The 26,174-nt window shown below is 56.3% G+C and overlaps 1 protein-coding gene across 3 annotated transcripts; it reads left to right on the top strand.

Annotated features, from left to right (window-relative positions):
- Window positions 1-5,909: 5,909 nt before the first annotated feature.
- On the top strand, window positions 5,910-25,967 carry ST6GALNAC6 (ST6 N-acetylgalactosaminide alpha-2,6-sialyltransferase 6). Of its 3 annotated transcripts, none has more exons than XM_056108805.1 (7): window positions 5,910-6,062; window positions 7,014-7,068; window positions 8,998-9,088; window positions 10,481-10,660; window positions 17,786-18,192; window positions 23,226-23,333; window positions 24,568-25,967. In XM_056108805.1, exons 2-7 carry the CDS (start codon window positions 7,043-7,045, stop codon window positions 24,974-24,976), a joined length of 1,221 nt encoding a protein of 406 aa, XP_055964780.1. In that variant the 5' UTR covers window positions 5,910-6,062; window positions 7,014-7,042; the 3' UTR covers window positions 24,977-25,967. The 3 variants fall into 3 exon arrangements, with proteins under 3 accessions (XP_055964780.1, XP_055964782.1, XP_055964781.1); XM_056108807.1 differs by having other exon boundaries at window positions 5,911-6,062; window positions 24,564-24,825; XM_056108806.1 differs by lacking the exons at window positions 5,910-6,062; window positions 7,014-7,068 and adding an exon at window positions 7,176-7,189.
- The last annotated feature ends 207 nt before the right edge of the window (window positions 25,968-26,174 follow it).

Below are 26,174 nucleotides of genomic sequence, written 5' to 3'. Positions count from 1 at the left end.
CCCCAGGCAGCTGTCCCCACCTCAATCTCAGGTCCCAGAGGCATCTGATGTCCAACTTCCTGTACCCCGGTGGGCGTTGGCTTCAGGCTCTAAGTTGGGAGCAGGGGTGGGAGGTGATGGGGGGTGTCCGTAGACCATGGGGAGGACGACTGCTTCAGATCAGGACATGGGGTGGCCCCAGGGTTTCCCCTCCTCTGCCACTCAGCCAGGAGGGTCTGCTGTGGGTGAGGGCTGGGCCTGGGGTTTCGGGGCACAAAGATGACATTCAGTACCGCCGGGCCAGACCCGCCCGCGAGAGCCAGCCTCAGGTCATGGGAAGTTCACTGCTGAGAGCTCAGTTATTAAGAGCTCATAATCCTCCTGTTATTATTGTGGACGCAGTTGTGATTGCTCTGGGGTTCTGAAAAGGGGAAACTGAAAAGAGGATCTTGGATTAACACTTGGCTTCCAGACACAGGCCTGAGGTGAGGGCGGAGGGACCCTCACTCTGATTTCCCCCGCTCTGGTTCCCTGAGGTGAGGAGGAGCAGCACTAGGGCGGCCTCCACCCTGTCGGGTGACCCCAGACCCAGGGCTCCCCTCCCTGTGCTGCCTGGCTGATGAATCATGGGGCTGCCCCAGGCTCTGGCATTTTCCTTCCTGCTGGGCAGCCTCAGACTGCCCACCCCCTCCCGAACCCTCCCTCACTCTGCTGAGTTCTGTTTTAATGGAAAACAAAGTTGTGTTTGCTTACCAAATTAGTCCAATAAAAACAAGGTGGAAGTCAGGAAAGGGTGGGGGGAAAGGGTAGTGCCCCATATCCATTCTCCGGGGGCATCTCTGTGGCACCCTTATCCTGTCCTCCAGACGCCTTTGTAACATGGCACAGTTGGCCAGAGATAGCACTGTGGGTAGGGGTCTTGCTTTGCAAGCAGCCAACCTAGATTTAATCCCCGGCAGCACATAGAGTCCCCCAGACATCGCCAGAAGGGATCCCCGAGCACAGAGCCAGAAGTAAACCCTGGACAGGAGCGATCCCTCGGTACAGAACCAGGCTGGCCCCATGGCCAAAATCGAAACCAAGGGTACCTGGGTACCCCTGTCTCCTGGGGTGGTTAAGTATTCCGAGCAGTGGCATTTTCAGTGGGCTCCCTCTGGCTCTCTTGCCCTTGGGGACACACAGGCAAGAAGCCCCTTATCCCACCAGCTGTCTTCCTATTCCTCAAAAGTAGGGGAGATTGCTCAGAGGGTGTGTGTGTGTGTGTGTGAGTGTGTGTGTGTGCGCGCGCGCGCACGCACATCCTAGCACTTCGTGGGCCCTGCCAGTACCACATGGAGTGACCCTGAAGCACTAAAGTAGGAGTCGCCCCTCCGTACTGCCTGGTGGACCCCGAAAACCAAATGAAAAATAAAGGAGGGTCTGGGAGCTGCTCGGATCTGTCAACTAGTAGATACATGCCTCGCATGCACAGACCCGGGGCTCAGTCCTCAGCACTGTTTGGGGAGTGGTGAGTGTGGACTCCACAATTAAAAAAGGAAAAGTCACCAGTTTATATATACAGTTAATTAAAAAAAAATTCCCTAGCAGTTGGAGAGATAGTGCAGTGGGCAGGACTCTCGCCTTGCACACGACTGACCCTGGTTGGATCCTTGGCGTCCCATATAGTCCCCCAAGGCTGCAGGAGTGATCCCCGAGTGATCTTCCTTGCAGAGCCAGGAAGTAAGCCCTGAGCACTGCCACGTGTGCTCCCTCACTGACAAAAAAAATTTTTAGAAGTAAGAATATAAGTTCCTAGAACGAACAGATGCCACTGGGCTACGCTAGCACGCAACAGGGATGAATGGAGACGTTACTGGCACCCGCTCGAGTAATTCGATGAATAACGGGGGATCAAGCGATCAAGTGACGAATATAAGTCTCCAGAGCGGAGAGAAGAGATGAGCTGAGATGCACATGTTCTGCCTTGCAGATGGGAGGCTCAGGCTGGGACCTGACACTGAAGGTCGCTGAGCATGGGTGGGGGGGCTGAGCACGGGGAGAGCAATGGACACCAAATCCGCCCGCCCACCCACACCACACATGTGACCCAACTGAAAAAAAAAAGGCAAATCTACACAGCATCTCCTTATCAGGGAACATGTCACAAGATCTCCAGGGACTTCTGGAAACCCCAGACCCCAGTCTCTCTGTGCTGTTTGCCCTACCATGTGTCCCTGTTTGCTTCATAAGTTACAAGCGGGCCCAGCGAGAGTCCAGCAGGGAACTACTAGCTTCTGCCCTCCCTGCTGGACTGACCCCCCCCCCCCAGTTCAATCCTTGGAACCACATATGGTCCCCTGAGCCCCACCAGGAGTGATTCCTAGCACAGCCTGGGTGGTCCCCAAACAAGACAAAGCCTCAATTACAAGCATCTTACAGCTGACTACTAGTAATGCAGAACTCCGTGATGATACATTGCCAATCAGGTTTGTGGCCTCGCTCTTTTTAGAAGTACTTTTTTTTTTGTTGGCTTTTCTTGGGTCACGCCTGGCAATGCACAGGGGTTACTCTCCTGGCTCTGCACTCAGGAATTACTCCTGGCGGTGCTCAGGGGACCCTATGGGATGGCGGGAATCGAACCCGGGTTGGCCGCGTGCAAGGCAAATGCACTACCCGCTGTGCTATCGCTCCAGCCCCTTTCTGGAAGTACTTGACTGTGTTTAATATTTTTTGACTTAGTGTTTGATCATGTGGTCATGGGGTTCTTGAAACTCAGAAAAGCGCAGATAAGGGTATTCTTTTGTAAAAATATGAGGCCATTGTCTGAAAAATGGGGGAAATGAAGCCAAGAAGTGGGGTGGAGGGAGGAAGCAGTCCATAATCTTATTTTAGCAAAAGCTATTATTAACCTCTTAATCCCTGTGACAGGCAAAAAGTAAAAAAAATTCCCTTGGTTTTTCTTCCCTCTTTTCCCTTTGAGAAATACTGGGTTTTCTGGGGAACCCCTGTGACCTCCTTGGCAAGCCTGTCAACTCAGCGGGTCCCCACCCTCAGGCTTGTTGGGAAACGTATCCACAGTAGCCCGGCAGCTGACCCCAAGTAGCCTGTCTCTCTGCATTCCCCTGCCAGGCCCGATGGGTGGGATGGTCCTGTGGGGTGTGCTGGGGTAAGGTCTCTCGCATGCAAAATAAGCACTTTAAGCCTATATGATCTCCATCTCTCTCTCTCTCTCTCTCTCTCTCTCTCTCTCTCTCGTTCTCTCGTGGGCGGGGGGGGGGGCGGCTCACCTAGCAGTGCTCAGAACTGATTCTGGCTCTGTGTTCAGGAATCACACCTCAGGGGACCATATTGGTGTGGGGATCAAGTGCAGGTCAGCCGAGTACAAGGCAAGCCTTGCCCACTGTACCATCCCTCTGGTCCCTTTCTCTTAAAAATTAAAAATCTCAGGGCTGGAGATACAGTACAGCAGGTAAGGCATTTGCCTTGCACGCAGCCGACCCAGGTTCGATTCCCAGCATCCCATATGGTCCCCCAAGCACCGCCAGGAGTAATTCCTGAGTGCATGAACCAGGAGTAACCCCTGTGCATCGCCGGGTGTGACCCAAAAAGAAAAAAAATGATCTCTCTCTCTCTCTAGATAGATATAATACAGTGAACACAAATGAAATGTAAGTTATACAATAGAATAATAGAATGAACTTCTTTTTATTTATTGTTTGGTTTTGGGGCCACACCTGGCGGTGCTCAGTGCTTACTCCTGGCTCTGCACTCAGGAGTTACTCCTGGCGGTGCTCAGGGGACCCTAGGGGATGTGGGGGATCGAACCCAGTTGGCTGCGTGAAAGGCAAACCTTATCTGCTGTGCTGTTGCTCTGGCCTCATGTTTTGTTTTGGGGTCACACCTGACAGCACTCCAGGGCTACTCCTAGCTCTGTGCTTGGGGACCGTGAGGTGCTGGGGGTTGAATCCAGGTCTCCTGCACTCAAAGCACGGTCTCCGTCTATTATTCCTCAGCCTTTTCTTTTCATTTTCTTTCATGTTTAGTGCTTACTTAGCCCAGCGGGTAGGGCGTTTGTCTTGCAAGCAGCCAACACAGCCGAGTTCGATTCCTCTGCCCTTCTCAGATAGCCGGGCTATCTACTGAGAGTATCTTGCCCGCACAGCAGAGCCTGGCAAGCTACCCGTGACGTATTCAATATGCCAAACACAGTAACAAGTGTTACAGTGGAGATGTTACTGGGCCCGCTTGAGCAAATCGATGAACTACGGGAGGACAGTGACAGTGACTCCGCCAGCCAGGCGGGGGTTTCAGCGCTCTGGCCCAGCCCTTGCATGCTCCAGGCTGGATCACGGAGATCAACCCTAGTGTGCTTGGGGACCCTCAGGGTCACACGTGGGCCAGTTATGTACCCTAACCACGTATATTTTCAAGTATCCCTCCTTTTCTCTGGTGGTGGTGGGGGAGGGAATAGACCCAGCTGTGCTCAGGGCTTACTCCTAGCTCTGCACTCAGAACTCATTCCTGGCAGGCTCAGGGGACCATATAGGGTACCGGGGACAGAACTGGAGTCAACTGTGTGCAAGCAAGCGCCTTGCCCAGCGCACTATCACTCTGGCCCCATTTTGTGACTATTGCTGTAGGGACCCACACTTCATGGTATTGGGGACCTGTGCCATTCCTGCCGGGGTCCAAACCAGGATCTCACACACGTAAGACATGGGTAAGTGCTCTACTACTAGACTCACATTCCTGCTTCTGTGTCTTAGTTCTCTAGCTATGTGCCTGGGGGGCGGGGGGGGGGGGGGGGAGTCGCTCCTGGCAGTGCTCGGGGCGCTGGGGGTTGAAGAGGTTCTCAGTTTGCCAGGCAGGTGCCTTCCTCTCCGCACTCGCTCAGGCCCACCTTAGTCTTGTCACCCAGTGGCTATCAATGGTCCACCTTCATGGACTCTGAATAGCCTCATGATTATACTGTCACTGTCACTGTCCTCCTGTTGTTCATAGATTTTGCTTGAGTGGGCCCAGTAACGTCTCCATTGTGACGCTTGTGACTGTGTTTGGTATATCAAATACGTCACGGGGAGCTTGCCAGGCTTTGCCGTGCGGGCGAGATACTCTTGGTAGCTTGCTGGGCTCTTCGAGAGGGGCTGAGGAATCGAACCCGGGTCGCCTGGGTCGGCCGCGTGCAAGGCAAACGCCCTGACCACTGTGCTATTGCTCCAGCCCTGGAATCTAAAACCTACAAATACAAGAACTTTAAGCTGCCCAGCACAGTGCTGTCATTATTCATGCCAATTATTAGTAAAAGAGCCAGTCTTTTGCATGTTTATATTCTTTTTATAAAATCTAAGACCAAATCTAAAGACATAGTGATCTATAAACTGTGGAACAAGGAATATAATTATATTAGCTTATTATTTTTGTTCGGCTTTGTTTTTGGATCACACCCGTCAACGGGCTCAGGGGCTGCCCAGTGTTTGGAGGTTGCTTCCTGAGGGCTTCCACACCGGGACCACTGCGGGGTGGGGTGGGGTGGGGGCTGGAACATGCAACCGAGTCAGCTCCCTGGCCGGCCCTACCCTAGTACCTTGAAGCCTTCCAAAGCCGCACTGAGGTCTTTCTGCAGCTGGTGGGCGCCGGAAGCGAAGCCCAGGCAGAATCCGAGTTTACCCGGGGCGGGGAAGGTCAGGGTGCAATTCGACTGAGCTCAAATCGCGGGATGCGCCGGACTCAGTGTCCCCGTCCTGGTCGTGGTCAGCACCCCAGAGAGAAGTGGGCTCCATCCGGTCTTGGGAAGGCTGCTGCTCTCTCCGCCGTCACTGAGCGTTGCCGGGAGTCAGCTGGCGGCTCCGGTGGTGGTGGTGGTGGTGGGGTGCGGGGTCTTGCGAGCCCACCCCGCACCCTTCCCTCCCAGCACCGCCCCGGGGCGGAGCTAGCCGGGGGCCGCCTCCCAGGCCCCGGGCAGCCGCGCGGCGGCGCTAGGACCCCGCGGGCCGGGGCTGCGGCGGGGCCTGGGCGGCCGGAGCGGCTCGGACCCCGGCTCGCGGCTCCCGGCGCCATGTGAGGGGGCTCGGGGGCCGCGGGGGGCCGGGCGCTCCCCGGGGGAGGTGAGCCGACGCCGCGCGGGGGGCGGGGGGCGGGCGCGGGGGGCCCGGCCTGCACCCCGGGGGAGCGCGCCGGGACTGCGCGGGGCGGGATGCGGGGGACCCCCCTGGGGAGGGGGCTGGCCGCGCGGGACCCCCGGGGACGGGGCTGGCCGCGGGAGACCCCCGAGGCCGCTGCCCGCGCGCCCCACGCGCCGCGGGGCCTCCGGCCGCGCCGTTGGAGCGCAGGGACCCGCGGCCCGTTAGCCGCCCCGGGGAGGGGCGCGGGACCCCGGCGAGCGGGAGTCGAGAGGGGCGGGGGTCTCGGCCAGCCTGGCCCCCGCCCGCCGCCCGCGAACCCCGCCTCGGAACGGGGAGCCCCCCGGCCGTGCTCCCCGGAACCCTCCTCCCACGCGTCGTTGGGGAGGGGGCACCCCAGCCCTGCGGGAGCGCTCTTTGGGTTCGGGGAGGCGGAGACCCCCCAAACGGGGCGCAGGGTGGGGGTGTCCCCGCCGGAGCCCGGGCGCTCGGCCCTCCTGCACCGCCGCCTGGGCGCGGGGGGCCACGCTCCGGCCCGGGCCCTGCGCCCCGGCCCCCCGGCGAGTCGCCCCCACGGGGAGGCAGGGGGCTCGCCCCGCGGGGCTGCGGCGCCCACCCCCACGCCCCGGGAGTTGCCTGTGCCCGGCGCTCGGCCACCCTGACCCTCGGCCTCCTCCCCCTCCTCCTCTTCCTCCTCGTCGGGGTCGGGAGGTGGGGGGCGTTTGCAGCCCCTCCGCGCGGCCGCCTGGCCGGGAAGGCGCGCGCCTGGCACGGACGCGCCGCTTGGCACCGGGGTTTGCGGGAACCGGGACGTTTACCGGTCAGTGTGGGGGCGGCGGGGACTCCGGCAAGGCGATGGATAACCCCAGGAGCGCCGGGTCCCGCAGGCGGGTCCAGCGGGCCGGCGAGTGACCCACGCGTGTTCCCGTTTCTCAGATGTGGAGGCTGAGGCTCAGCGAGGTCCCATGGCTCTCCCGAGGCCCCTCACCCAGTAAGTGCTGGAGCCGGGATTACGCACGCACGCGGGATGCTGTCACTGACATCACCGGGCCGCTCAGAGCAGAACGGTGCTGGGCTGACCACTGGGGGGGCGGGGGGCGGCTCAGGCAAAGGTCGGACAGTGGGGGGAGCACCGGAGTCGGGGATCTGAGCCCAAGGACGAGTTAGCCACGCTTCCCTTGGGGTGAGCCTCGGTTTCTCCAGCCGAGGACGTGGTGAGCGCCCCGGGCCTCCTCGGGGCCAGGCCCAGGGAGAAACCTGAAGCCCAGCTGGGGAGGACGCGCCAGGCCCGGGGTCTGGCCAATCGGGAGCGGCGAGCGGGTGGGGGTGGGGGTGCCCCCGGCGGCCCTGGGGCCTGTGCCCTGTGTCACTGGCTGAGTAAACAACCTGTAGGTCAGGGCCGGAGCTGGGCTGCGCTCACAGGCCCCTGCCGCGACCTAGAACCCCAGTTTCTCCCTCTGCCCCGTCCACTCCACCCTCAGTTCTCTGTGCTCTCGAATCTTCCGGAAGTGGTTGGACCCAAGTACTTGCTCCCTTTTGACAGGTGGGGAAACTGAGGCCCCAGAGAGGCGCTGGTTTTAACAAGAACAGGAGGAGGAGGAGGAGGAGGATTCTGGGGAAGAGCAGACCCAGCTTTGTCTGACCTCCTGGGGGGGCTGGGGCAAAGAGGAGGGTCTATCCAGGGTGCCCCCCAGTTCCACGCTTGGAGAGCCGCAGCGCTGTGCTGCCAGCCCCAGGACCACGCGTGCGCAGGTGCCTTTAGTTCGCACCGAGATCTGTTCCTGAATGGAGCGATTCTGCAGCACCAACGGGTGCATCCTCCCGCCACCCCCGGACTCCCCCCAGGCTCAGGAGAAGCTGAGCTGGCTGCCCCCCCACCCCCACCCCGCAGAAGAGGCAGCCTGGCCTCCGGAACCCCGCAGGGGGAGTTCTCCCACCCCCGTGGGAGAGGGGTGGGGATGGGCAGGATGTGTCGGTGTGGGGGCAGACATGCACAGTCTGGGTGCGGGGGCAGAAGTTTGGGGCCCAAGGAGACTGTTTCACTGCAGGGACCTAAGAGCAGGGACGGAAGACAGGTCTTAACGTCGAGCATGTATGGAGAGGGAGTCCAGCAGTGGGGGAGGGGGGTTTGTCCTGCACACGGCCAACCCGAGTTAAATCCTCAGTAGCCCATCCGGTCCCCTGAGCATGGCCAGGAGTGACTTTTTTTTTTCCTTTTTGGGTCACACCCAGCAATGCTCAGGGGATTACTCCTGGCTTTGCACTCAGGAATCACTCCTGGCAGTGCTTGGGGAGGGACCCTATGGGATGCCGGGGATCGAACCCGGGTCAGCCACGTGCAAGGCAAACAAACGCCTTACCTGCTGGGCTATTGCTGATTTGTGGGCAGTCACATCGCTGCTGGATGTGACCGAAAAGCCGAAAATAAAGTTGGGGGTGTGAATGTTGCTCCCTCTGCTCCCCCACCGAGGAGCCAGCTTCAGCTCCGTGGGCTGCTAGGGTGTCCCCCAGGAGCGGCGGAGGGAGAGGGGTGGCTGTGGGGAGAGATCACGGCAGTGCTGCCGCCTGGCTGTGTGGTTTCGTGGATTCCTCCTCTTCCTGCTCTCGGTCTGAGACTAAACACCATGCATGGAGGGACCAGAGAGAGAGCGCGCGCAGTGGGTCGAGCGCTTTTCTTGCATGTGGCCATCCCTGCTTGGAACCCCAGTACCAAATAAAGGTCCCTCGAGCACCCCCGCGAGCTTCCCTCAGAGCCAGGAGTCAGCTCTGAGCACTGCTGGGTATGGCTCAACCCCCCCCCCACCACCACCGGAAATAAAACGTCCTGGGTGGGCAGGAGGATTGAGTGGGGTATGTGGAGGATGCCAGCCCCGGTGGAGGTGTCAGGACATGATCCTTTCATCTGTTCTGTGACTTGCAGGAGTGACCCCTCCTCCGTGTCCCCCGGGCCACTTGCAGGACACCGGCCCCTGCCCCACAGCAGATGCCGCAGAGAGATGAGTAGCAACAAAGTAAGTCCTTCCAACTTGGCCCCGTGGCCACCTCTGAATCCGGCTGTGGGACTCAGGCCCAGGCCATCGGAAGTCCCCCCTCCTTACTGCCCAGTGGCCATGGGGACCTGGGAGGGCCCCATTGTGCATGGTGGGGCGGCGGGTACAGCTGTGGCCACTCTGGGCTCTGTCCCTCACTGGCCTCCCCGGCCTGGCCGTCTTCAGGAAAGGACTGTGGAAGGGTGACTGGAGTGTTGTGGGGTGCAGGGGGGACCGGGAGCTGGCCGGGAGCGGGAGGCTGAGGGGGAGAGAGAAGTTGGGAATGAGCACCATTTCAGGGGGCACTGAGGGTCCCCCCTATCCATTCACCCCTGCTTTCCCCCAGCGCTTCCCAGTATCCTGGGCTGAGCCTGAAGGTGGTGGTCGGGGCTGTGTGTGTGGTGTGTGTCTGGGCGCAGTGGAACAGAGAAATCCTGCAGGAACTGGGCGGGGGAAAGTGGACCATGAATAATTACTGAGGCGTAGGCAGGACTGAGGGAGAGGAGCTCTGAGCAGGACAGAAATAGGCTGCATCAGGGACTCCCCACTCGGAGAGCTGAGGTCCCGGCTCCACGGGGCCCCTGGGTGCTGTGCAGCTTGCTGGGTGCTGTGGGTTGACGCCAGAGATGACACGCTCACAGCAGGGGCCAGGCTGCAGAGGTGGGAGGGGGCAGAAACTGCAGGAAGGGCCCGAGCCATAGGACACGGGGAGGGTGGGCAGGCGGGCGCTGGCCTTGCACGTGGCCAACCGCCAGGGGCCCAGCATCCCATCTGGTCCCCCGGACCGGCACGCGTCATTCTTGAGTGCAGAGCCAGGCGTGAATCCTGAGCACCGCCAGCTGTGGCTCAAACGCAAAACAAAACCATACAAAAAGCTGCAGGGTGCAGGGGACCCTTTGGGCCCCCCCACCCCCACTCTGGGAATCCCGCCTCCCGTGGGTGGGCCCGGCTCCAGCAGCCGCTCTCCAGCGCCCTCTACTGACAAAGCGTCGCCAAATTGTTTGGCAAAGAAACCCAGGGCCAGACTCAGATCCATTTGCAGGACACGGGCGAACAGGGTGCCCTGGACCTAAGGACAAGGCCCGGATCCATGCCCCGCACCCCGCAGGGGCCCCAGCCGCCGGGGCCGACCCGCACATTAACCCAGAGAAGCCCCAGGGCTCCGGGGATGGTTTGAGTGGAGCCCCCGGCTGACCCTGTGCCCAGCCTCAGAGCTCACGATCGCCCCGGAGGAGGGGACGGTTGGAATGAGAGGAGGCCTCCCTGGAGGAGGTGGGACCCCAAATGTAACTGAGCACAGGCATTAGGGGCAGGGAGGCGTGGGGGGGGTCGCACCTGCGACGGCTGGGCCCTCACGGCCTCTCCCCTCTCCAGGAGCAGCGGTCAGCACTGTTCGTGGTCCTCTTTGCCCTCGTCACCATCCTCATCCTCTACAGCTCCAACAGTGCCAATGAGGTCTTCCACTACGGCCCCCTGCGAGGCCACGGCCGCCGGCCCTTCAATCTCAAGAAGTGGCACATCAGTGACGGCTACGTGCCTATTCTTGGCAATAAGGTAGGGGCACGGCGGTTGTTTGGGGGCTGGCTGGGCCTCCTTCAGCTGCTCCCGTCCTTCCTTCCCTCCTTCCCTCCTTTCCACCTTCCTCCTTCCTTCTTACCTTCCTTCCCTCCTTCCCTCCTTCCTTTCCTCCTTCCTCCTTCCTTCCCTCCCTCCTTCTCTCCTTCCTTCTTCCTTTCCTTCTTCCTCCTTCCCTCCTTTCCTCCTTCCTCCTTTCTTCCTTCCCTCCCTCCTTCCCTCCTTCCCTCCTTCCTTCCTTCCTTCCCTCCTTCCCTCCCTCCCTCCTTCCTTCCCTCCTTCCCTCCCTCCTTCCCTCCTCCCCTCTTTCCCTTCTTCCTTCCCTCCTTCCTTCCTTTCCTCCTTCCTTCCTTTCCTCCTTCCTTCCTTTCCTCCTTCCCTCCTTCCTCCTTTCCTCCTTCCTTTCCTTCTTCCTTCTTCCCTCCTTCCCTCCTTCCCCCCTTCCCTTCCCCTTCCTTCCTTCCTTCCTTCCTTCCTTGAATTTTGGGTCATACCCGGCAATGCTCAGGGTTTACTCCTGCCTCTGCACTCAGGAATTACTCTTGGTGGGAAGTGGGACCATATGGGATGCTGGGGATCGAACCCGGGTCGCTCACGCGCAAGGCAGGCACCCTCCCGAGTGCACTATCACTCTGGCCCCGCGTCCATCCTTCCTGAAGGTATAGACCCCAGGAGCCCAGGCTTTGGCTCCTAGTACTTGTTTTGTTTTGTTTTGTTTGCGTCTTACCCGTTGGTGCTCAGGGCTTGCCGGCTCTGCACTTGAGGATCATTCCTTGAGGTGCTCAGGGAACCATTTGGGGTGCCGGCGACTGAAGCTGCGTCTGCCGCCTGCAAGGCAAGCACCCTCCCCACTGTGCATCACTCTGGCCCCAACTCCTAGTACTTCCGCTCCTTGTTTGCTGTGTGACCTGGGACAAGTGTCTCCTCTTCTCTGAGTCTTGGGTGTACCCAAGGGCCCGTGCTCTGTGCTCCTTTCCTGGTGTCTTTGGGTCAGAATCCCTCTGGAAAGGTACTTCTGGTTTTCCCTGATCTCTCTCTCTGCCGGGGGCGGTTCACACAGGGTTCCTCACAAAAACTCAGTCAGGATAATAGTTGCCCCTTGCCGGGTAAAAATGGGGCACTCTAGGACGTGCTATCTCCCATGAAGAGAGGAGGAGTTGGGGTCCCAGAGAGGTGGAGACACCGGTGAAAGTCCACACAGCAGGAAAGAGGAGGAGCTAACGCATTGCCCCATTCCTTCTGCCTCGCAGCTTGTTTGGGGGCCATCCTGGCGGTGCTCAGGACTTACTCCTGGTCTGGGCTCAGGTGGGTCTCCTGGTGGGTCTCAGGGACCGTATGAGATGCCAGGGAGTGAGCGAACCCATATCAGCTGCATGCAAGGCGAGCACTGTACCCGCTGTCCTGTCGCTCTGGTCTGAGTTGCCGTTTGTAGAGACCAGAAGTTGGGGTGAGGCTCCTGCTCGCCGTGGGAACTCTGAGACTCAGTATGTATCGCTGGGATTCTGGTGGCCCGCTAAGCCCGAATTGTCCTCCCTGGGGCCAGGGGGCATTATCAGCTTGAGGGTGACACTGCCCACCCAGTTTTTTTTTGTTTTTTTTGTTTTTTTTTTGCATTTTGGGTCACATCCGGCAATGCTCGGGGGTTATTTCTGGTTTTACACTCAGGAATTACTGCTGCCAGTGCTCAGGGGACCATATGGGATGCTGGGAATCGAACCCGGCTTGGCCACGTGCAAGGCAAATGCCCTACCCGCTGTGCTATTCCTCTGGCCCCCCAAACTCCCTTTTGCAATCCCAGCAGTAGTTTGTTTTTTCTTTTTGGGTCACACCTGACGATGCACAGGGGTTCCTCCTGGCTCTGCACTCAGGAATTACTCCTGGCGGTGCTCGGAGAACCATATGGGATGCTGGGAATCGAACCCGGGCCGGCCGCATGCAAGGCAAACGCCCTCCCCTATTGGTCCAGTTCTATCAGGCTCTTTACAAACACAAAGATGTTGGGTGCAGGGCTCCAGCTGTCGCCCACCAAGCCCATTAGCGGGCGTGTAGACCCCGTCCCCCAGGGGGACTCAAGAGAGAAATTGAAAACAGTGCACCCTGGGAGAACGTGGAAGAGTTTGGGGGTGACCGAGAGGGAAGGAAGTGGAGCTGGGTCTCTCGGCCTGTCTGAGTAGTACCCAGAAAAGCGACAGTGCAGGCACCCGGGATATGTTGGCAGCTCAGGAAGGCTGCCTGGTGGAGGTGGCTTCAAAGCTTGGCACTGGCTGCGCGAGAATTCCATAGCAGAACGCAGACTCCCCCCGCCCCCCCCCCCAAAAAAAAAATTAGTCCTAGCGGCACAGAAATACTCAGAGAGCCTTCTGCCCTGGTCCCTACTGATGTGCTCATGGATGCTGTGGAAATGTCACAGGTGTGTGGGGGAGTATCCCCTCTTTGGGGAGCTGGGCTGAGTTTGGGGCTCTGGGGTTCAGACCCCACGAGATGAGCATCCCTGCCTGTTTGGCCCACAGCACCCTGCACCCATCTCCTCCCCCCCCCCCCCCCCGCCACCCTGCTCCTCCAGCCTCCAGCTCTTCTCCGTGGGGTTCCTGCTTAGCTCAGAGAGGCCCTGCCTGACCCTCACGGCTTTCCCAGAGCCCACCCATTTTTCTTATATGGATCTTGGGGGAGGGGTCACACCTGGCAGTGCTCAGGGGTTACTCCTGAGTGCACTCAGGACACCCGTGGTGGTCAGGACGCATGTGGTGGTGACCCTCTGGGATACTGAGGATGGAACCCAGGTGGGCCATGAGTAAAGCACATGCCCACCCCCCCCCCCACTGTGCTATCTCTCAGCTCCCCCGAGTTTTTGGTCTGTGTTTCTGGGCCACGCCCAGCAGGCCACCCCCGTTGGTGCAAAGCCAGCCCCGTCCTCCTCTCTGCACACTTCCTGACATGTTTTGGTTGTTGTTTTTTGTTTGGGGACCACACCCAATGGTGCTCATTCCTTAAGGGACTTGGGGGGCTGTCTGGGAAGCTGGGGACCAAACCTGGGTGGGCCTTGTGCAAGGCAAGTACCCTGCCCACTTTACTATTGCTCCCTGTCATTATTGCTTTATTTATTTATTTATTTATTTATTTTTGGTTTGGGGGCCACATCTGACTATGCCCCGTGGCTAGTCCTGGCTCGGCCCTCAGGAATTACTCCTGGTAGTGCTCTGGGGACCATCTGGAATGTCAAGGATCGAACCTGAGTTGGCCACATACAAGGCAAGCAGCCTACCCACTGTACTATTGCTCTGGGCCACCTATTAATTTTTTGCTTTGTGCTACAACCCTTTGAGCCATCTCCCAGCACAAATACAGTGATTTTTTTTTTTTTTGGTCACACTCAGCGATGCTCAGGTATTCCTTCTGCCTCTACATTCAGGAATTAACTCCTGGCGATGCTTAGGGATCATATAGGATGCTGGGTATTGAACGCCGGTCAGCCATGTGCAAAAGCAAGTACCCTACCCATTGTCCTTTCTTTCTGGCCCTCACACGTTTTAAAATAATAAACCTTTTTTTTTTTTTTTTTGCTTTTTGGGTCACACCCGGCGATGCACAGGGGTTACTCCTGGCTCATGCACTCAGGACTTACTCCTGGCGGTGCTCGGGGGACCATATGGGATGCTGGGAATCGAACCCAGGTTAGCTACGTGCAAGGCAAACACCCTACCCGCTGTGCTATCACTCCAGCCCCCAATAAACCTGAAAATAAAAAATTTTATTTTCATAGCACTATAGCACTGTCCTCCTGTTGTTCATCGATTTGCTCAAGCGGGCACCAGTAACCTCTCCATTGTGAGACTTGTTACTGTTTTTGGCATATCGAATACGTCACGGTTAGCTTGCCAGGCTTTGCCGTGCAAGTGCAATACGATTGGTAGCTTGCCAGGCTCTCCGAGAGGGACAGAGGAATCGAACCAGGATCAGCCTGGGTCGGCTGCATGTAAGGCAAGCGCCCTAACCACTGTGCTATCGCTCCAGCCCTTTATTTTTATATTACACCTTATATAAACACTGTGGTTTACAAAGTTTTTCATGATTATTTGTTATAGATAATCAATATTCTGGAGCCCTGGTCGGGGCAGGGCGGAAAGCTCAACCCGCTCCCCTCCAAGGGGCCCCGGCGAGGACAGCCAGGCGAGGGGGCAGGAGACTGCACTGTTCTCTTCCGGGAGCTGGTTTTTATAGTCTCTGAGTCTTGGCCGCTGATGGGATTACACAGCGCCAGGGGCCCAGTTGGTGGGTGTGACCCCGAAGACCTCCAGGACCAGCCACCACCATGCTGAGACCACTCTCCGCACACCTGAAGGTACCGGCAGAGGAACAAAAGGCAAGCGGGTCCCGGGGCTGAGATCTCCAAGCCTACTCGGATCGGGACTGAGCATCCTCCACCCAGATCCTCCGAATTCCAGTAGGCAGGGGTCACACCCACCAACTGGCCCCCTGGCGCCGTGTAATCCCATCAACGGCCAAGACCCAGAGACTATAAAACCCAGCTCCCGGAACTGCGCGGCCGTGAATGCTTATATGACATCTTATTATCTCATTCCTACTTTGGACAAACTGGCAGGCTATCGAATGTAGCCTGCCCACATGGCAGAGCCTGGCAAACTCCCCGTGGCGTACCCAATATGCCAAATACCAGTAACATGATGGGTCTCATTCTCCTAAAGAGCCTTGAATATAATCTCAGGGCTAGGATGAAGGAGACGTTACTGGGGCCTGCTCGAGGCAATCGACGAATAACAGGATGGTCATGATTCGTGATTCGTCGTGAATCAATATTCCAGTACCAATTCCATAGTGATTGCTTCCCACCACTATCTCCAATTTTCCCAACCACCCCTTATGCCTGCCCACATAGCAGGCCCTCAATTATTTATTTCATATTCCTTGTTATAATATGCTAAAAGAATGATCAATTTTTATTTTAATTTTTATTAGTGAAACACCATGAGGCACAGTTGTAGATTTACAGATTTTTGTGCTTGGGTTTCGATTATACAATGATGAAATACCCATCCCTCCACCAGTGCCCCTTTTCCACCACCATGGATCCCAGTAGCCCTCCCACACCCATCCCCCCCATCCCACCTTGCCACTGTGGCAGAGCAAGAATGATAAAAAATGTTTTCTCAGAAGAAAGTGAAGATTGTGTATCTCACCGTGGAGCTATTAAGCCCTTGCATAAGCAATTACTAAGATATTATTACAGGTTAAGCCTCTGTGTTGGTATTTTGTTAATTGAGATTGGATGCCTTCTATATGTTACATCCCATCCAAGCTGGTGGGCTACTCCTGGCTTATCAGTGTTGTAGAGTTTGAGATGTCACTCCAGGAAGTCCAAAATTTTTATTTATTTATTTTTTTTAAGGTAAGCTTTTATTATATTTTTTTAATTTATTTTTTGCTTTTTGGGTCACACCTGGCAATGCACAGGGGTTACTCCTGGCTCTGCACTCACGAATTACCCCTGGCGGTGCTCAGGGGACCATATGGGACGCTGGGAATCGAACCCGGCTCAGCCGCATGCAAGGCAAATGCCCTACCTGCTGTGCTATTGCTCCAGCCCCAAGTCCAAAATTTTTAATAAACTGATACCGCTGGAGTTAAATTTTTAACTGGGTGGCATTTGAGGGCATGTGTGTGACTGCCATGGCATCTAAAAGTACAGGAAGATGGGGGAGGTAGCCCAGCCCCAACTTTGCAGAAGCCTGGAGATTTCAGTCACAGAACCTGCACAACTGTATTTTCAACAGATTAATCTCTGGATGAGGCTAGTCCTGAGCAGTGGAGTCCGGCCTGGAGCATGGCAGCACTATGGAGCGTGGAGGTTTTCGGTTGCCGGGGCTCTGTTTGGGCCGGTGCTCGGTTCACCCACACCCCTCGGGGGTGCCCCAGACCACTCAGCCTTGCATGGGGTACAGAGGAATCTCTGTATCTTGCTGATCTCTCTCGAGATTTATTTATGAGTCTCTGAACCATAGCCAGTAAAAGAGCTTGCATCTAAAATAATAAATTTAGGGGCTGGAGCAATAGCACAGCAGGTAGGGCGTTTGCCTTGCACGCAGCCAACATAGCTGACACAGGTTCGATCCCCAGCATCCCATATGAACCATATGAACCCCGAGCACCGCCAGGAGCGATTCCTGAGTGCATGAGCCAGGAGTAACCCCTGAGCATCGCTGGGTGTGACCCAAAAAGCAATAAATAAATAAATAAATAAATACATAATAAACTTAGAGCTATGCAAGGTATTATGAAGATTGCAGGTCCCTGGAAAACTAAGGGCTCCAATGCAAGGATCTACCCGTGGGCCACTTCCCCAGCTCCACCTGGCATTATTTTGGGTTTGTTTTATTTGTTTTGGGGTTTGTTTTGTTTGGGGGCCTTACCTGGTGGTGCGTAGGGGTTACTCCTGACAGTGCTTGGGGACCATATTGGATGCTGGAAATCAAAGCTGGGTTAGCCGCATACAAGGCAAAGGCCCACTGTGGGCCTGATTTGTTTTGTTTTGTTTTGCCTTGTCTTGTCTTTTTGGCATTCACCTGGCTGTGCTCAGGGATTACTTGTGACAGTGCTCAGGGGACCATATGTGTTGTGTTGTGGGGATTGATCCTGGGTCCATCACCTGCAAGGCAAGTGCCCTGCCCACTGTGCTATCCGTCTGGCCTTCCAACTTGGGCATTACTTTGACTTGTTCAGTCAGTCTACCCGATCCCGATGTTTGGTGGGCCGTTAGCCAGCTCACAAGAAACGTGATGAGGGACCAGCCCGACAGTACAGTGGGTAAGACACTTGTCTTGCACACTGCCGACCTGGGTTCGATGCTGGGCACCCCATATGGTCCAGCGCCTGCTGGAGTGATTCTGGAGTGCAGAGCAGGAATAAGTGCTGGGCACCACCCCGAGTGCTTCCCCCCCCCCCAATAAAATTGGTGACCGTTGTGAAGGGCTCCAGCTGCCCTGTCCCTACGGGGCATGATAACCCCTGCCTCCAGGGGTCCTGGGCATGGGGGGAGCTGGCCCTGAGTGACTGTGACAGTGCTGTCTTTCCTTGCCCCCTTCCCCGCAGACGCTGCCCTCACGGTGCCACCAATGTGTGATCGTCACCAGCTCCAGCCACCTGCTGGGCACCAAGCTGGGCGCCGAGATCGAGCGAGCCGAGTGCACCATCCGCATGAACGACGCGCCCACCAGCGGCTACTCCGCCGACGTGGGCAACAAGACCACCTTCCGCGTGGTGGCCCATTCCAGCATCTTCCGCGTGCTGCGGAGGCCCCAGGAGTTTGTGAACCGGACCCCGGAAACCGTGTTCATCTTCTGGGGCCCCCCCAACAAGATGCAGAAGCCGCAGGGCAGCCTGGTGCGGGTCATCCAGCGGGCCGGCCTGCTGTTCCCCAGCCTGGAGGCCTACGCCGTCTCTCCCGGCCGCATGCGCCAGTTTGACGACCTCTTCCGGGGTGAGACGGGCAAGGACAGGTACCGGCCTCCTGCCTGCACCTCGGGCCAGCCCTGGGGCCCCCCCTGCGCATGACACACCTTGCATGACACACCTCGCATGCCCGGCTCTGGGGTCCGGGCAGGTGACCCGGGGCCATGCTTCCAGCATGCATGGCAAGGCTCCAGCTTGACTTCCTTCCTCCCAGCAGGCCTGGGGCGGGGGGCACAGGGGCTCCCAGCACGCTCTGCTCCGAGATGCCCCAGCATCTTCCAGGGAGGGACCCTGGGAGCGGCTTCCGGTTCAGGGCCGGCTTTTCAGCATTGTCTTGCTTCCACACACAGTTCTCACGACACATCACTCCCAACATGCTTGGCTCTCCCCTAAACCCCCCCCTGAAAAGCTAGGTAGTACAGCGGGGAAGGGGGTTGTCCTGCACACTGGGGGCCCAGGTTCAGTCTCAGATGCCACACCAGGAGTAAGCCCTGAGCATGCCAGGTGCAGCCTCAAAAGAAAAAAACAAAAAGAGTAAAAAGGTCCAGAGAGCTCATACAGGGATAAAGCATCGACTTGTCTTGCACAAAGGCAACTCAGGTCAACTCCCAGCAGGCCGGATGGTCCTCTCTGAGCACAGAGAGAGCCTGGGAGGGAGCTCAGAGCACTGGTGGGTGTGGCCTGAAAAAATTTAAAAAATAGAGTGAAGGGAGTGGAGTGATAGCACAGCAGAGAGGGTGTTTGCCTTGCACGCGGCCCGACCCAGGTTCGATTCCCTGCATCCCATATGGTCCCCCCGAGCACAGCCAGGAGTAATTCCTGAGTGCATGAACCAGAAGGAACCCCTGAGCATCACCGGGTGTGACCCAAAAATAAAAAATTAAATAAATAAAAAATTTAAAAATTAGAGTAAAGGGAGTGGAATGACAGCACAGCAGGGAGGGTGTTTGCCTTGCACGCGGCCCGACCTGGGTTCGATTCCCAGCATCCCATATGGTCTCCCCCCCAGCACAGCCAGGAGTAATTCCTGAGTGCATGAACCAGGAGGAACCCCTGTGCTTCGCTGGGTGTGATCCAAAAGAAAAAATATTAAAGTGGAAAAGAGGGAGCAGAGAGATGTCTCAACAGACTAGAGTGGGGCTTTGTCTGCAGGAAGTCCAGGCTCCATGCCCAGCACTCGCATGGCCCCCAAGGGCCACTAGGAGCGACCCCAGAGCATGGAGCCAGGAGTTGCTCCTGAACATTACTGGGTGTTGCCCTAGAGGAGTGGAGAACAATAGTGTTTGTCTTGTGCTCAGCCGATGATGGTTCAATCCTCGGCACCCCATGTGGTCCTCCAGGCTCTGATAGAAGTGAACCCTGAACACCATCAGGTGTGCCCCACCCACACCCCAAAAAATGGAGGGAGCAGAGATAATGCAGGAGGCAAGGTGTTTATCTTGCATGTAGTTGACACAGATTGGATCTCAGGAACTGGATATGGTCCCCTGAGCACCACCAGGGATCATTCCTGAGCACAGAAAAATCAGAAATAGCCCCTGAGCACTGGCAGCGTGATCCCACAAAACAATCAACAAACAAAAACTAGGTTAATTTTAAGACTGGTGTGATAGTACAACAGGGAGGGTGCTTGCCTTGCATGTGGCTGACCCTGATTCAATCTGAAGCACCCCAAATTGTCCCCTGAGTCCTGCCAGGCATCACCCCAGAACACAGAGCCAGGAGTAAGACCTGAGGACAGCTGGTTTTAGCTCCAAAAATATTTTAAAGGGTTAATTTTAAGATATTTCACTGGACCCAGTATGTCCAATATAGAGTCCATAAATATTTAATTACATTTATACATTTTAAGGGTATGCAAATAGTATTAAAAAATTTTTGTTGGGGCTGGAGCGATAGCACAACGGGTAGAACGTTTGCCTTGCACGTGGCCAACCTGGGTTCGATTCCTAGCATTCCATATGGTCCCTCAAGCACCACTAGGAGGAATTCCTGAGTGGAGAGCCAGGAGTAACCCCTGTGCATCACTGGGTGTGACCCAAAAAGCAAAAAAAAAAAGAATTTTTTTGTTGTTCTAAATTTACTGCTATAGAAGTGTGACTGAGTTTTGTGTCCTAGAATCCTGGCAAGCCTATTTACTGATTCTAGAAGATTTTTGTAGCTTCTTAGTGATTTTCTTGCAGATGGTCATGTCACGAGGACATGAAGATAGAGACATTTCTTCTGGTACTATCTATCTGTGATAGCACAGGGGGTAAGGCGGACAACCCGGGTTCGATTCCTCCATCCCTCTCAGAGAGCCCGGCAAGCTACCAAGAGTATCCTGCCCACATGGCAGAGCCTGGCAAGCTCCCTGTGGCATATTCGATATGCCAAAAACAGTAACAACAAGTCTCACAATGGAGACGTTACTGGTGCCCGCTGGAGCAAATTGATGAACAACAGGAGGATAGTGCTACTCTCTCTCCGTATACCATGTTTCTTTTTCTTGCCTTATTGCATTAGCTAGGACTTCTGATACAGTTCTGAGATGGATTGGAAGAAGTGCCAGCCTTTCATCACTGAATATGGCTTTCACCGTGGGTTTTGTAGCTGCCCTTTATTGGGGTGAGGGGTTCCCATCTCTATTTTATTAAGAGTTTATTATCACTAGAGGTCAAATTTTATTACAAATTTTTTGTTTATTTACTCTGGGGTCATATCTGTCTGTACTCAGGGCTTACTCCTGTCTCTGCACTCGGGGATCACTTCCCGTGGGATCACTTCCGGTGGGCTCTGGCTACCCCATGGGTGCTGGAGATTGAACCCACGTCAGCAAGCACCCTACCTGTGGTGCTATTGCTCTGGCCGCTATCAAATGTTTTTTTCTTTCCTTATTTAAGTAGTGTTTCTTAAAATTATTAATATATAGATTATATTAATTAGGTATCAGTCAGCTTCATATTCCAAGAATAAATTCTTTTTTTTTTTTTGCTTTTGGGGTCACACCCGGCAATGCACAAGGGTTACCTCCTGGCTCTGCACTCAGGAATCACCACTGGCAGTGCTCAGGCACCATATGGGATGCTGGGAATCGAACCCGGATCGGCTGTGTGCAAGGCAAATGCCCTACCCGCTGTGCTATTGCTCCAACCCCCAAGAATTGGTAGATTTTGAATGTAGAATTTTTAGTTACGGGGTTGCATCTAGTCGTGCTTGGGGAGCCTTGCAAGTGTCAGGGATTGAGCCCGGGTCTCCTGCTTGCAAAGCATCCTTCCCTGTGCCCATGGAGCTATCTCTGCCGCCAGTGTATTTTAGCTTTAAATGTTTGGTAGAGGGGGGCTGGAGCAATAGCATAGCAGGTAGGGCATTTACCTTGCACACGGCGGCCCGGGTTCGATTCCCAGCATCCCATATGGTCCCCTGAGCATCGCCAGGAGTGATTCCTGAGTGCATGAGCCAAGAAGTAACCCCTGATCATCATCGGGTGTGACCCAAAAAGCAAAAAAAAAAAAAAGGAAAATTTGCCAGTGATACTATATAGTCTTGGATAGTTCTTTATTTCTTTTCTTTTTTACTCCTTTTTTTTGTGGGGGAGGGGCACACCTGGCAGTGCTCAGGGGTTAACTCCTGGCTTTGTGCTCAAGAATCTCTCCTGGCAGTGTTTTAGGGGACCATATGGGATGCCGGGGATCAAACCTGGGTTGGCAGCATGCAAGGCAAGTGCCCTCCCGGCTGTACTGTGACTCTGGCCCCTTGGAAGCTTTATTTCAAACTCTGAATTCCCTTCACTTCCCTGTTACAGGATACTCAGGCCATCTCTTTCATCTTAACTAAATTTTGGTCGTTCTTTAAAGAATCGGTTCATTTGTCTAAAGGGAGTGCGTGTCCATAGTGTCTCTCCTTTTTTCTCTCTCGGGGTCAGTGATGCCAGCCCCTCTCTATGGTCGTGGCCCCGGGGTTTCACAAACACTGTGGGGATGACAGGGGTCACATGTGGCAATATGAGGGGTTGCTGGGATCGAACTCAAGGCCTCACATGTGCAAGGCATGCAATCTATCACCGAGTCGCATCCGGGGCCCCTTTCTTGATGTTAGTCATTTTTGTCTTTGTTAGTCTGACAAGAAACTGATTTTATTTGTTTATTGCTTTTTGGGATCACACCCGGTGATGCACAGGGGTTCCTCCTGGCTCTTCACTCAGGAATCACTCCTGGCAGTGCTCAGGGGACCATATGGGATGCTGGGAATCGAACCCGGGTTGACTGCGTGCAAGGCAAACGCCCTACCCGCTGTGCTATCACTCCAGCCCCAAGAAACTGATTTTAGATTTCTTTTTTTTTGGGGGGGGGCCACATCCAGTGATGCTCAGGGCTTACTCCTGGCCCTGTGCTCAGGGATCACAGTGGTGCTTGGGATCCCTCCTGGTGGGGCTCAGGGACCCTATGGGGTCCCAGATCAGGGCCTGCGAGACACGTGCCCTGCCTGCCATACTATTTCTCCAGCCCTGATTTTCGACTTTCCAAAGAAAACCTTCCGCCAGATCTATCCAAAACTGTCTCGTTCAACATGTCATTGCTATAAAAGACAATCTATGAGCTGTTCCACGTTCCTTTTCCCACTCTGTGAAATTCTGGTGTCTTACCAAGGCAGCCCATCTCAGCCACAGTGGGGTGCTCAGAGGGGCCCGCGTGTGGTGGGGGGGGGCTCTGCTTTCTGGCCTAGTCTTGCATGCCTTGTACTCGACCCCAGCATCCCCCCTCTCTCATGAGCCCCCCACGCCCCCTCGGAGTTGGCTTGCGCTGCTTCCTGCATGCTCTGTGGTCCTGATCGTAGCCTGTCTGCCCCAGGGTCACTGGTCTCCTCAGGAGTTTATCTCTAGCCCGCCTGGCCTCCCCCTTTCCCTCCCAAGTGCGGCCTCCACAGCCCTATCTCTGTCCATCTGGACCAGTTGGACTTGGGTATCGGAAGTGGTTGGAAGGCCCCGCTGGGGGGGAGGGGTGCTGGAGGAGTTTGGGGAGCCTCCTTGTGGATTGGATTGGCCCTGCCCCCTGCCCCGCCTCTGTGCCCTCTCCTCATGCCCCTCTCTCTCTGCCCCCAGGGAAAAGTCCCATTCGTGGCTGAGCACGGGCTGGTTCACCATGGTGATCGCGGTGGAGTTGTGTGACCACGTGCATGTCTACGGCATGGTCCCCCCCGACTACTGCAGGTGAGCTTCCCCCCACCCCCCAGCAGCACCTAATCACTGACCTCAGTATGGAGCTGGAGACTTGGGTGGGGGTGGGGGTGGAGCCCCTGTTTCATGATGTTCATAGATCTAGGCTCCTAGGCTGGACAGTGGGGAGGGCGCTTACTTTGCATGTGGCTGAGCTGGGTTCAATCCCCAGCACCCCATCTGCGCTCCCAGGCACATAGGAGTGATCCCAGAGCACAGAGCCAGGAGTAAGGCGCCTGAGCACAGCTGGGTATGACCGAAAAAAGAACAAGAAAAGAAAAAAAGATCCAGGCAACTCAGAGCTGCCTTGGGGGCCTTCACCCCAAATTTAGCCAGAGTTTATTATTATTATTATTATTATTATTATTATTATTATTGTCACTGACCTCCCGTTGTTCATCGATTTGCTCCAGCGGGCCCAGTAACGTCTCCATCGTGACACTTGTTACTGTGTTTTGGCATATCGAATAGTCACAGGTAGCTTGCCAGGCTTGCTGTGTGGGCGAGATACTCTTGGTAGCTTGCCAGGCTCTCCGAGAGGGGCGAAAGAATCGAAACTGGGTTGGGCAGGTCAGCCGTGTGCAAGGCAAATGCCCTACCCGCTGTGCTATCGCTCCAACCCCAACGTTGTTATTATTATTATTATTATTATTTTATTATTTTGTTATTATTATTATTATTATTATAAAAGCCTCCTGGGTAATAGCTGTTCTTTAGCGAGTGCTACCCAGGTGCATTTAACCTCTTTTACTCCTCACTGCGACCTTAAGCGACAGTTAATTACTCCAGCCATTTCAGAGATGAAAATAACCAAGGGGCCCTTTTGTGAAAGGCCTTAGGGCTCACTTGCAGTAAGAGGTGGGTGAAGCTCCAGTTTATTAAGGAAAAAAAAAGTGTTTTTATTTTTTTTGCTTTTGGGGTCACACCTGGCCATGCACAGGGCTTCCTTCTAGCTCATGCACTCAGGAATCACTCCTGGCGGTGCTCGGGGGACCCCGTGGGATGCTGGGAATCGAACCCGGGTCGGCCGCATGCAAGGCAAACGCCCTCCCCGCTGTGCTATCGCTCCAGCCCCAAATGTCTTGTCTTAAACTCGTCCATCCTGCACCCCTTTTTACAGGTGGGAAAACCGAAGGCCAGGGAGGGGCAGGCATTGCCAGGGTCCGGCCGGGGCGGGGGGCGGGGTGGGGGGCGACCCGGCTCACGGCTCATCCTCTGCCCCAGCCAGCGGCCCCGCCTGCAGCGCATGCCCTACCACTACTATGAGCCCAAAGGGCCCGACGAGTGCGTCACCTACGTCCAGAACGAGCACAGCCGCAAGGGGAACCACCACCGCTTCATCACCGAGAAGAGGGTCTTCTCGTCCTGGGCCCAGCTCTACGGCATCACCTTCTCCCACCCGTCCTGGACCTAGGCTGCCGGCCAGTGGGGTCCAAACCACAGCCCCGGAGAAAGCACGCGGCCCTCGGCCCCGCCCCCGCGGCCTCGTCTGGGCCAATCAAGGCCGGCCCGGGTGGCCCTCGGGCCAATCAGGCTCCGGGCGGCGGCTATCTTCCGGCCAATCAGCACCTGCGGGGCGTCTCGTGGCCAATCAGGGATTTGGGCTTGGATGTGGCCGATCAGGGGTGTCGGGGTGATTCTCGTTAAGTCAGGGTCTGAGTACAGTGAATCAGGGTATTTCTGAGGAATCCGAGGCTAAGGACACGACTTTTCCCATGAGGCCTTGGGTTCAGCGCCCCTCCGTGGGCCCCCAAATCACTTCCCGTGCGTGGGCTGGGACCTGGGGGTCTTCCCGGGAACTGGGAACGCAGCATCGCTCCTCACTTCCCAGCACCTGAACGTGAAATCGTGGGGGTGGGCCCGGCAGCGGGAAGGCAGGTATCCGGATCCCGCTCTGCCTTTCCGGGCTGGGCTGGGGACCGGCTCTTGGTTCTGCTCCCTGAGCCCGTGGACCTCCTTCCTGCTCTGGGGGGGTCCAGTGGACCCCCCCCCCCCGACCTCCCCCCTCCTCACCGGCTGCCTTGGGTCAGTCCTGAGACTGGATGCGTCCAGTCCGCCCTCTCGGGAGCTTCCTTCCCACCCAGAAACATGAGGGTATCTTTTTTTTTTCTTTTTTTTTTGCGCACTTTCCCCGGTTTGGGGAACTGGCAGGAAGGAGAGACCCTTTAGCTCTGATCTTAGCCTCTCAGCCTTTAGTTTGGCTCTTAAAGAGCCAGGCCCCCCTTCCTGCTACCATCCCGCTCCCTCCTGCCTCCGGAGGAGCCTTGGGGGCTGAAACTGGGTCTCATGCAGCCCCTGTCTGCTGCTGGAGGCTTCCCAGGGTCTCCCAGAGTGCTGGGCCTGGAAGGCTCGAGGGGGCCTGGAGCAGTGTCTTTACCCCCGCCCCTACCCCCACCCCCCCTTCCCTATCAGGCACTTTAATTTGGGTCTCCCCTGCTCTTCTGGACCTGGAAGGGAAGACTGGAGTGCTTCCTGGAGGAGGTGCGGAGCGGGGAGAGGTCCAGGGGAGAATGTGGAGGTCTGCAGCGAACCATTGCACATTGGGGTGGGGTGGGGGGGCCCGCCAGTTCCCCGACTTGATTTTGTAATGATTTGTACAGGAATAAATGCTCCTGAGTTCCCGTTCGCTGTCTGTGTCTCTGGCATCATCTCGGGGCTTCTGGGGCTGGGGGTGGCGAGCTCCTGTGGGGGTTCGGAGCCAAACTACACCCCCCCCCCAGCTTTTCATGGTGCCTAAAATAAAGCAAACAGAAGAGGCACTGCATTCGGGAAGAATCTTCCTCTGTCTGCAACCAGAGATGCAGGGGAAGGGCACGAGATTCCCCTTCTCCCCCA

Source organism: Sorex fumeus, unplaced genomic scaffold, assembly GCF_029834395.1.
Source record: "Sorex fumeus unplaced genomic scaffold, SorFum_2.1 ptg000233l, whole genome shotgun sequence".
Lineage (NCBI taxonomy): Eukaryota > Metazoa > Chordata > Mammalia > Eulipotyphla > Soricidae > Sorex > Sorex fumeus.
This window is presented reverse-complemented; position numbering and strand designations above follow the sequence as displayed.

What these genes read in the sequence shown, in the direction of transcription:
- ST6GALNAC6 (XM_056108805.1), top strand. Translation starts at nt 7,043, where the DNA reads ATGGCTCTCCCGAGGCCCCTCACCCA. An exon ending in GGTGAGACGGGCAAGGACAG is followed by an intron (nt 18,193 to 23,225) that starts GTACCGGCCTCC and finishes CTCTGCCCCCAG; the next exon opens with GGAAAAGTCCCATTCGTGGC. An exon ending in GTCCCCCCCGACTACTGCAG is followed by an intron (nt 23,334 to 24,567) that starts GTGAGCTTCCCC and finishes TGCCCCAGCCAG; the next exon opens with CGGCCCCGCCTGCAGCGCAT.